The sequence below is a fragment of the Octopus sinensis genome, linkage group LG6, assembly GCF_006345805.1.
Source record: "Octopus sinensis linkage group LG6, ASM634580v1, whole genome shotgun sequence".
Classification (NCBI taxonomy): Eukaryota; Metazoa; Mollusca; class Cephalopoda; order Octopoda; family Octopodidae; genus Octopus; species Octopus sinensis.
In genome coordinates, this window is record NC_043002.1 from 78,254,862 (window position 1) to 78,267,456 (window position 12,595).

The 12,595-nt window shown below is 33.4% G+C and overlaps 1 protein-coding gene across 1 annotated transcript in view; it reads right to left on the reverse strand.

Moving 5' to 3' along the window:
• LOC115213115 (enhancer of polycomb homolog 1-like) overlaps positions 1-12,595 on the reverse strand; it is a 149,088-nt gene that overhangs the window by 43,842 nt on the left and 92,651 nt on the right. Inside the window, exon 2 of the mRNA XM_029782043.2 lies at positions 6,409-6,565. Coding sequence (XP_029637903.1) covers positions 6,409-6,565 — 157 coding nt within the window. The remainder of the gene's footprint in view (positions 1-6,408; positions 6,566-12,595) is intronic.

Genomic DNA, 12,595 nt, shown 5'->3' on the forward strand with positions numbered 1-12,595 from the left:
TCTCTTATGCAAGGCAGGACATACTAAGTAATGTAGTCATAGAAAAAGAAAGAACAAATGGTCATGGCTGGAATGCCTTTAGTCATAGGTTCACTCAGCCAAGATAGCCTGGGATTAAACAGCAACTAATTATGAACAACAACAACAATCAAAGTATAATGCAATTTCCTCTACTTTTACTTTGTAATTAACAAATGAAAATATTGCACGTAAGCAACTCCATAACAATGTTTTAGATTATTTAAATTCATTTGAATCCTAAATCCACTCAAACAAATGGTTTTCGATGTTGATAAGTGCCACCAAATAAAATATCTTGTTTTTTGAAGAATCTGCCGACTGTTGTTTTGATGCTGCACAGTAAAAAGAACTTAACAATGATTGATCCGTTGGAGATGTTTGAACTGATTTCTTTAAAATTTCAAATGAGATAAAAACACCTACATAACCAAAACAAGAGAGTTAATAGATAGTTATCCTTTAAAATCTCTGAGGAATTTTTAATCCTCAAACTCTTCTTTGCTCTCTTATTTTTACTCCCAACGAAGCTTCTGCTATGCCCATTTGTATACATGAATACCTCCTATACATGCACACACCACCCCATCTGTTCCTCTCTACCTAACTGCACTCCATAGAACCACATTCTTACCTTACCCCTAAACATTTTGTTCTCTCTCTTTCTTTCTCACCACCTTTTCTTTTCCTCTATTTTCCTCAATCATTTTTTTTTTCTTTTCTGATGAAGGACTAACATCTGAAAGGTCAATACTCTCTCCCTTCCTTTTAAGCATTAAACTTACAACCTTTGTTAAAACTTGTCCCTTTTGTTTTATCTTATCTTTGCTCATTATCTAGTTATTATTTACACTACCTATAACTTTGCCTTTAATCTGCTTCACTATAATCTGTTCCCTAGTTTGTTTGTTTTTTTAATATCTTAGACAGTAGGTAAAATAGTATCTATGACCCTTTGCAGAACCTCTGAGACTTGTGTAAGGGGAGAAGATATCCTAAAATCAAAACCGTAGCCCAAACGTTTGCAACCAACTAGAAGGGATTATTAAATTGGTTTGCGAAATACATCTTCCACTTAAGTAGGCCAAGGCAGGATGTAAACTTCAGAATGCAAAGAGCCAGGATAAATACCACAAGACATCCTGCTCCATTCTTTAATGAGTCTACTTGTTTATTGCCTTAGATTACTACTTGATTAATGACCCCAGAAGGCAAAGCTGACCTCGACAAAATGTTTAGTCTTGTGTCAATGTCAGTAATCTATATTAGATTAATAAACTTCTGGGAATTCTTGCTTAAATTCAGCCTAAATAGAAATATTTGAAATGATTCATAAGAGATAATTCAGAGTTATTTTGAGCAAATATTGATGTGAAATTAAACCACTTCTGAATCACTGACACATGTACTGCTTGATGTTTTTCAAATAACTATAGAAACATATGGATTTTAATATCTAATAAATATGAGCAAAGTAAATAGGCACAGAAACTTCTGAAGATATTTTAGTTGTGTTGGTGTTAAATACTCCTCTAGACATGGTTGTGTGGATACATAGTTCACATTGTAACCATATGGTTTTGAGTTCTATCTGCATGCATGGTACTTAGGGGTAACTAATGTCTTGTGAGTAGAATTGGTAGATGGAAACTGTATTGAAGCCCAGTGTGTGTGTATGAGAGAGAGAGGGGGGAGAAAGAAAGAGAGGGGGAAGAGACAAATATTGACATGAAATGAGAAAATAACGACAAACAGAGAAAAAAAATTGCAATTTCTGTGCTTAGGACAGTACTGCATATTGCTAGCTGCATGACAACTATAAATATAATATGGTTGTTAAGGATTGATCCAGAAAGAATGAGACAAAGAAGGACTAGGGAAATATAGATAAGTATTTATTGGTGGGAATACAGACAAACAGTGAAGATGAGACACACAAGACAAGAAAAGTATATATAAATAGTTACATACACATTTGTGTGTAAATGCTGAATTTCTATAAATTTGCAGAAAATTGTTTGAGCAAAACAGTGATGTCAGCTGACATTTCCCATTAACAAATTACACTGTTGCTCTGAGTTCTCAAACTTGACAAACAGGTAAGGGTCAGAACTAGGAAGGGTATCTGGTTGTGGAATAATGGTTTCAAATTTTGCCACAAGGGTAGCCATTTTGGGGGAGGTGATGAGTCAATTACATCAACCCAAGTGTTCAACTGCTACTTAATTTATCGACCCCAAAAGGATGAAAGGCAAATTTGAACTCAGAATGTAGCAGCAGACGAAATACCAGTAAGCATTTCACCTGGCCTGCTAATGATTCTGCAAGCTCACAGTCCTATCTGGCTGTAAAATAATGTCCCCATAATAAGTATTCCTCAAATTCAGGTCAACATGGAGAAATGGATGTAAAACAAATGAAATGAAATTGTAAATTACAGAAAAGTCTATCCCTATAAAATTCTGTAAAGAAATGTTGTACCTGTAAAAGTTAAGTCAAAAATCCAAACCCAAATTTTATAACATTATGTACTTAGAAACAGAATTGCTTTTATGAGATCTCTCTTTATAGAAGCTCTTAAAATTGGTCTGATTAGAGCAAGTGTTAATACCTTTGAGTAAATTTGGTAGAGGGAAACTATAAGAAGTCCATTGTGCATGAGTGTGTATGTAAAATTGGAAATTTTAAGTGCACTACACTTGCGTCGGAAATTAATTAGCACTTCTCAAATTTCTACATTTTCTTACATTTTCTTAATTTAATTAACTTATTATCAGAAAGAACTCGTTTTTAATCAAAAATTTATTAAAACATATCCCAGCACACCACATAATTGTTATTAATCGTGAAATTTAGTCAATATCTTGTTGCACCTCCTTTGGCAGCAATGACAGCTGCTACGCGGGTCGGCATGTTGTCTATGAGTGCCTGCAGGTACTGTGCAGGGATGGCCCCTCATGCAGCAAGAAGTGCCCCAAACAGCTCGTGTCAGTTCCTGTATTGCTGCACATTCAAATCCCTACCCAATCGACTCCAGAGGTTCTCAATAGGGTTCAGGTCAGGTGACTGGCCAGCACGTACTCCTCGCCACCAAAGAGGTATCCCGTACTATCTCAACGTACTTTGCTGCGTTGATGTTGCCTTCGACGGCATAGAGCCGCCCGACACCGCTGTAGCTGAACGCCCCTCACACCATCAGACCACTTCCACCATGCTTCATGGTGAGCAAATCAAGGGTGCTAATTAATTTCTGACGGTAGTGTATATTGCAATTTACATTTAGTTGGATATGATACAGTGCTACCAGCTCTGACCCTGATTCCAGCAGCTCAATAATTGTTTCCAATTCTGATTCTCAAGCTCTGCTAGAAATAGCAGTCAAATCTTACTCAAATCATACCCTAATATTTATAAGTGCAGGAGTGGCGGTGTGCTAAGAAGCATGCTTCCCAACCACATAGTTCCGGGTTCAGTGCCACTGTGTGGGACTTTGGGTAAGTGTTTTCTACTATAGCCTTGGGCCGACCAAAGTCTTGTGAGTGGATTTGGTAGATGGAAACTGAAAGAAGCTTATCGTATATGTATTGTTTAACCTGGGGTTAAACAATAGCAACAACACAACATAATACAATGAATATATTTGAAATCATGACCTCAGTTATCGTATATATTATAAAACGTGTGTGTGTCTGTGTTTGTTCTCCCACCATTGCTTGACAACTGATGTTGGTGTGTTTACATCTCTGTAACCTAGCAGTTCATCAAAAGAGACCGATAGAATAAGTACTAGGCTTACAAAGAATAAGCCCTATGGTCAATTTGTTCAACTACTAAAGATGGTGCTCCAGCATGGCCACAGTCAAATGACTGAAACAAGTAAAATAATAATAATAATATTCTTGAAGTCGAAAGGACACATTAGAAAGTTATCATTCTACTTTGATCATAAGGTCTGCTCAATCAGGACTGACCTGGGGTTAAACAATAGCAACAACACAACACAATGATTATAATATTCAAAATCATGACCTATAAAAACGAAATCCAACACTTTGTATACTCAGCTATCATATATATTATAACGCATAAATATATTACATTCTTCAAAAATTCTCTCTATCTTTTTTCCTTTTCTTCCTCTTTCCTGTTTAAACAAACTTTCAATTAATTAAATTAAATATCTCAATAAATATCTTCTACTTTACAGGACAAGAATTAAGCTTAATTTAACAATATTTTTTTTCTTGAATCAATGCTTAATTGCTTCTTCAAGTTTTAATTATAGAACAGATTTCAATAATACACTACACCAGTTACTGATAAGTTTCCATAGCCATAACAGGCATAACTGTACTTGCATGCATAACTGCAAGGATACAAATTTGCCTTGCTACCAAATGGTCTTGAGTTCTATCCCATTGTGTGGCACTTCAGGGAAGTGTCTTCTGTGGCATTAGGCCAACCAATGCCCTGTGAGTGAAATTCATAGATGTAAATTGTATGGCAGCCTGGCGTGTGTGCATGTGTGTATCTTTAAACTGTGTTGTGCGAAAATAAAATTAAAGGAAAAACGGTGATGCTTGTTGGCATCCTCTGCTGACAAATTTTCCTGTAGCTCAGTGTTTTCAATAATAAATGAAATAAAAAAAAGGAAATGCCATTACTTGAAAAACTGATTGTTAGTGACAGGAAGAGCTGTAAAACAATGTCTTTGTATATATCTGCCCAACCCATGCTAGCATGAAGAAACATGTCAAATGAATGAATAACCGCAAAGGAGATAGAATTAGAATGCCACAAGTTTATGGATTTGCTTGTGTGACTACATTTTCCAGCATTCTTGTTTATTATGAACTTACAAACTAGTGTGTTTATTTCATCAAAAGTGACTAACAATTCAATTAATTATAGAAAATGGTGCATCTACTTAAAACAATGGGTGAGGCTATTGACAAATTTCTTACTTAAAGACTTTGCACTTTGTATTTAATAATAAAATATTACCAACAATTTCTAAATGTATGCACAAGCATGGCTGGGTGATTAAGAAGCTTGCTTTGCAACCATGTGGCTTCAGGTTCAGTCCCACTGCATGGCAACTAGAGCAAGTGCTTACCATTGTAGCACCAATAACTCTGAGCTGACCAGAGTCTTTGTAAATGAATTTGGTAGACAGAAACTTTGTGAAAGTGTGTGTGTGTGCGTGCATGTGCCCTCATTACATAGTAGTTCAACAAAGAAGTTGATAGAAGTACCAGACTTTAAAAAAATAAGTATTAGGGTCAATCTGTTTGACTAAGTAGTGCCCCAGCATGGTCACAGTCCAATGACAGGAACAAATAAAAGATAAAATGTGGTAAACTGATGAGGCACAACAATATATAAGCACATAGATATCTGTGCCATCAAAGTGATAGTTCTGTTTAGAACATTTTATACTAAGCCATTGATTGGTTTTAATGCCAAATTATAAAAAAATCTAATTAAAAATGGTTACTATATTTATAAAAGATAGAATGGTTTACATGTAATTGTCATTATTCCAGAAGTTCTTTTATCAGAATATTCATAATAAAATTTAAGAGTTCCATAAAAATTTACTTGTTTTCCATTGCTATTTATCAGTATATTAAGATTGCTCTTATTTCTTGTCCTGCTTAACAACACTTTACCAACCAACTCTCATTTGAATTTTCTCTCAAGCACTCTTTCCCTGTTTGTCACAACAAGCAGTATGATAAGTACCTCATCCTTCTACTAACTTTCATTTTACTTTGTCATACTATCATTCACTATTTACTTGTTGCTTGACAGCCTCCTGCTTTCAATGATCTCGTTAATGTGGCAATAAATATACATATTGTTATATGTGGATGACATAATTACATTACTATTTTCAATACATTGTTAGGAATTGGTTAAAGCATTGGATTACTGTTATACATGAATGTATGATACATTATTCCTCAATTTGACCTCTATGAGGTGCTTGGCCTTTGAGAAATAGCAGTTATATATCCCTCATATAACACTGTAATCATTAAAAAAAAACAAAGACACATTAGATAATCTACTTTGATCAAGGATGACCTGAAGTTAAGCATCAAAGAATTATTTCAGTGAATCTGGTAGACAAGTAATTGTAGTTTGAGGAAGGGCATTGACCAACAAATTAATAACAGTAAAAAGGAAACAACAACAATAGCAGCAGCAGATATTTTTTTAAATACATAATTTATTACTTTTTACTTTTCATTTAACTACGCCTCTTAATATAATTTTCAATGAAGAGCCTGAAGAGGTTACAGATAATTCCTCTTCTCTGACTATTATTGCTTTAATCTATTACATATATATATTTTTTTTTTAATCTATTTCTTTGCTGCTTACCTTGAACATGAATATACTGTTTGGTTGTTTTGAAGTCCTCTTTGTAATAGGTTTCATATTTTTCTGATACTTGTACCACTTCTGGAATAGGGATGACCAACGCTTCTGCAGTCCCGTAGACTTGTTGGGCAGAAAGAGCTCGTTGCAAATGATGCTCCTGAAAGGAATAGCAATATTATATGTTAGAAAGAAATGTAGGCACTCCATTAATGGCTGCAAGCATACAAACTGAATCAATGTTTAAAAAAAAAAAAGTTATTCACACACTCAATTATCTAAGACATAAAACATTCATTGAGTGGTTCAGGCTTTTAACCTAATATTCTGTGGTTTTATCTATATTACATTTTCCCTATCAACAAATTCACAACTGTCTTTGACACCTGTTTCTGCACACAGAAACCAATAAGTCAATATACTTGCATGTATTTGTTTTGTACAGCTAAAAATTGAGCTGACAGTCTTTATGGAATTTCAATTATTTTAACTTATTCCAGTGAAGGAAGCCATGCAAGACTAAAGCCTGCATGCATGTATACATGATTGCATATGTGATTCTAAAAGATTCTATTATAGCCATTTAACCCAAAATAGATACCAAAATTCTATAGTGGTATATTATGGTTTCCCCTTTTGCTCCAGGCACTGCCTACTACTCCTAATTTCCTCATTTCTTTCCCAATTAAGGATTTCAATTCTGTCAATTCAATTACATATTAAGATGATTTTAATTTCATTTCTGAGGTTCTATTCTATTTTAGCTATCTGTAATATCTGCTACAAATGTAAAACACACTAAATACACACATATATTTACACACACACACACTTTTTCATCTTTCCCACTACTTGGATAGGTTCTAGTCTGGTATGAATAGTATGAAGTGTAAAATACTGTATTGGGCATATATTGTCTAGAGATTCTCAGCCAAATACTCGCAAAAAGCTATGATCATTTGCCACAATCATTTGCCATGTTTGACTTGTTCCAGAAAACGTAGTGGATATTTATGTCTTGGGAATTTGTTCTTTAGTTGACTTCATTTTGTTTGTTGTACACATTAATAATTTAAATGGATTATCTGATAACTGTATCTATTTGATTATGACATTGTTCAAACCAATAATAATATAACTAAAGATAACTATTTTGACACTTGTTCCTGCACATTGAATTTGTAAATCAAAAGACACAGTAGTTGGCAATCATTTTCCTTTCCATTGGTGGAAATTATGCAGCAAATTCAGCTGGTCTAAAAAGATTTAGATATCTTCCTATACCAACTGAAAATTGAAGTTATCAACATATCCAAATGAAGATTTTTATTGTTAGTTATGAACTCCATAAAGCTACAATACTTAGACTGCTTCATATAAACTTTGTCTGCAATATATAATCTATAACCATTCTTTCTAACTAAAGGTATAATTCATCTTTCAAGTGAGAAAAGAAAATGTTCATATACAATGTATATATATTGACTTCATATTACCAAATGGTAATTTTAGTCTTTCTGTGCCTTTTTCCAAGCCTGGTTAATTATTTCTACCCATAGACTAACTCCCTTCAAACCTACTGAAATAAAAACAACTTCATTTCCGTTCATACCACAGCTTCATTGTTTCTTGAAAATCAGAAGTCATTTTCTAAGCTTAATAAATCATTTCTAAATGAAGTGAAACTTTAATGAGATTAGAGTCTATAGAATGCATATGCACCTGTTTGAGATGGCGAAGAACTATAAAAGGATTCTGAGCTATATCACTGGCTGGGTACTATAGTGTAATCAGCAATGCGGTTGCTTAGTAAGCAATCCATACATAGTTGAAATGCTGTTAGCGAGCTCATAGTTCTTTCTGTCTCAAATTAGTGCTAATAATGTCAAATATCATTAAAAGTTAGTTTTCTCACGAAAAAGAAAAATGTCTTTGTTTAAAAGTCAGAAAGAATTCCTTGTAGCATATGTTCTGTCTGCTAGCACTCTAGGAATTAAATTCTGCCAACATCAACTTCACTTTCATCCTTTTGGAACCAACAGATAAATACCAGTCCAGTCTAGTAATGAGCTCTCTTTCTCTCTAGCCACGGTCAAACCTTGAGAAAGATGGGTTCCATCAAGTTTTAAAATGGGCAAGCATAAATCATGATGACACCTTTAAGATTCCATCAGAAGCTGATGGTTCAAGCTGAGGCATTCTAGGTCACTGTGATACACACTTCAGGTAGAGCTTTATTAGACTATCTAATTGTGTAATGCACCTTTCTAATTTAAAGTCATGTAAGGTTTTGTCTTTTTTCTTCTCCCACCATTTTACCTTTCTAATTTATTAAATACCAGTTATATATATTATATATATATATATAATATATATATATATATATATATATATATATATATATATATAATGTTCAAACCACCCAACTAATACCATTTTCTTTTACAGAAAAATAAATAAACAAATCCCTAAACTGTTTTACTGGTTTCAGTCAGTGGACCTCAACAATGATGGGTCGCCTTGGGCAAGTGTTGGGCCTTGGAAGGTTTAGTCAATCAAATTAACTGGTACTCATTCTAGCAGACTGTTTTTTTTTGTTGGTTTTATTTTTGCCAAAAGCATAAGATAAATGAATATGAACAAACGCCATTTAACAAAATAGTATTGAGGGATGGACACATACATACACGGCATAGTTTTGCAGTTTTTGTCAATCAAATTCACTCACAAGGCATTGGTCATCTTAGGGCTGTAGTAAAGGACAGTTGCCCAAGGTGTTGTGTAGTGAGGCTAAACCTAAAACTATGTGGGTTTTAAAGCAAACCTCTTCACTACACACCCATGCCTGTTGTTATGTCCAGTAATCAAAAAAAAAGTCTTAGGTTAGAAATATGAAAGCCTACATCTTTATGTTCAAATTGTTTCCCTTCATATTTTGCTCTAATTTGAATTATTGACAAGATTTTTGGAATTTTGAATAGGAATGTAGCAGTTACCTACATACAAAATGTATCAAGAGCAGATGTGAACTTGAAAGATTTAACAGAGAAAAGAAACAAAGCAGTATACTGTATAATTATTATTTAAAATTCCACACCCACTGGGGTTCTGCAGCTTTGTGCATACTTAAGAATCTCCGTTCAATGAACTTACTGTGTAAGCTCATTCATTTTTCATGAGTACTTTTTGTTCAGTGTTTAAATATTGTTTCGCTTCTGTTGAAGGAAACATTTCATAAATTGATTAAAAATATATTAATAGTCTAAAACCCATACAGAATGTGAATAACTATCCTTTCAAATAAAACTAACGGAACTATCAAAACCTATTTTTAACAATAACTTAAAGCAAAAATAGTACATAATAATAATGATGATAATAATAATAATAATAATAATAATAATAATAATGGCAACAACAACAACAGAATTTTATTATCAATTCAAATTGAACATTTTTCACAAAATAACAGAAAAATCAATACATGAAAAATATCATAGCAAATATTTTTTTGTTTAATGCTTTTTTTCTCCTTAAATTTATGTATTTTCGTTTGAGAACAAGTAAATATAGGATATTTAATAAAAAAAAATTTCATAAACATTTACTTTTTTTATTTTAATAATTTCCTAATAAATGAATATAAAGTTTCTGAATGATTTTCATAGTCTGTGATCAATTTAAAATCTGGTTAATACTGCACATATAAAATCTGAACAACAATTTAAAACAGAACACAATAGACAATGTGCATATACTCATGCACATACATAAAACTGCTATGCATAAAGCACAATTGTTTCCAAAACCTTGATTAAATTAAAAATGCTATTCTGATTTCATGAAATGAAATTCTAAGACTGCCAACTTGAAAGCATAAATACCCTACAATCGACCCATAAACCAAATGTTGTTATGACAATTTTGTAATCACTTTATATTATAGTTTGCTATTGAATAAATCAGTGCTAAGTTTGAATCTATATTTAAACATAAAAGAATGTGAAAAGACGCCAACTTACATATTTTGATATTGTTGATGGCGTGAATGAATTATTACTTTTATTCACATGTTCTAAGAGATGTTAATTTTGTGTTGGCAATAAGCTGGAAACCTAGACTTGAAAACGTTGGTTCTAAGTAAATACAAATTTTCTGAGCAACTTGTTTTTTTCCCCCTACTTCTTAATCCTAAAGCGTACATATACAATTATACATATGAAACCTAGAAATGTTTTTGACAGGAATTATAGTGAAAAGATCAAATCTGTTATTTGCTAACTTGCTTGCAGTGAATATAATTGCCATACAATTCCCTTTCCTTGGTAGAGATCAGTAAGTCTCTGCTGTAAAACTAAGTAAGCGTTCACAACACTTCAGTTAGTTCGGATTTTATTTCATGTATTTCTCTCCTCAGTCGCATACATTCTTTCTTGTTATCAATAGTAGAGTCAATATATAATTATTAGGAGGAAATTGCTGCTTTGGTCTGAGTAGGTGACACAGAGAAATATGTTGCAGCTTCTGGTTTCCTTGGTCAGAGAAGGGTTAATGATATGTCTATGAAACAAGAACTACTGAAATAGTATGATGAGGATATTTCCTTCATTGCTACAAGACCCCAGGTAATAATAGTAGTAGTAATAGTACTACTACAACTAATAATAATAATGATGATAATCCTTTCTCCTGGAAGCACAAGGCCTCAAATTTGGGAGAAGGGATTAAGTCAATTACATTGACCTCAGTGTATAACTGGTACTTATTTAATTGACCCCGAAAGGATAAAAGGCAAAGTCAACCTCGACAGAATTTGAAATCAGAACATGAAGACAGCGGACGAAATACCACAAAGCATTTCAGCTCGCCGCCCTATAATAATAATAAAAAAGCCACAAGGCCTAAGATTTTTGGGGAGAGTATAGTTGATCACATTGACTCAGTACTCAGCTGGTACTTACTTATTTTACCAAACTTGAAAGGATGAACGGCGAAGTGAACCTTGGTGGAATTTGAACTCAGAATGTAAAGCTGGAAGAAGTGCCACAAGGCATTTTGTCCAGTATGCTAACAATTCTACCAGCATGCCATGCTTAGATGACTGTGATGATGACAGTAACAACAACAACAATTCTTTCTAATTTTGGCACAGGGCCTGCAATTTTGAGGGGAGAAGTTAGCCAAAACCATTGACCCCAATACATGACTGGTATTCTCTAATTATTTCAGTAATAATTGTCTACATCAATCCTTGCTATCCAGTGCTTACAGAATCAGAGTTTATCCACAGACATAAGTAAGTTGGCAACTATGCCCTTTGAGCAATATGCCAACTGAGAAGAAATGGTATAAATATGTCCCTCCAATAAACTGGGACTTGCTTGGCCAGTTAAGAACTAAAAATTAAAAAAATCTGTACTCTAGATATCTCAATCAATTCTGACCAAAACATCACCGAGAAAGTGGTTATGATCTTGATACAGAAATTAGTAATATATATTATATGGAAGTAAATACAATAATACTTGATGCACTTGGTATGATAAAGAACATGAACCAAATATGCACTGTGTGTAAGACCCTCACAGCTCAATTGCACAACTTTTATAGTACATGTTCTATTTGAATTATATTCATGCAACACATACTCTATATTTATTTCTTTATTACCCAAAGGGGGCTAAACATAGAGGAGACAAACAAGGACAGATAAAAGGATTAAGTTGATTACATTGACCCCAGTGTGCAACTAGTACTTATTTAATTGACCCCGAAAGGATGAAATGTAAAGTCAACCTCAGCGGAGTTTGAACTCAGAATGTAATGGCAGGCGAAATACCGCTAAGCATTTTGCCCAGTATGCTAATGATTCTGCCAGCTTGCTGCCCTCACTCTATATTACCAAAAATCATGTAGAAAATACATAATAGCTGAAGATAACTGTAAGTAATACAACAGTGAAATTTACTTATCCTTAATTAAATGTATTGTATGTAAATGCACATACTGGTTGATGATTGGATACCAGGTATAAAAACAAGCTAATGAAATGTGAATCATATTAACACCAAACTGACTTAACCCCACTAAAAAAAAAAAGAAGCACAAATAAGCAAAAAAGAAAAACAACTTATCATTCAGTCCATGATAAAAAGAGAAATATGTACTTTCAATTTTATACCAAAATAGG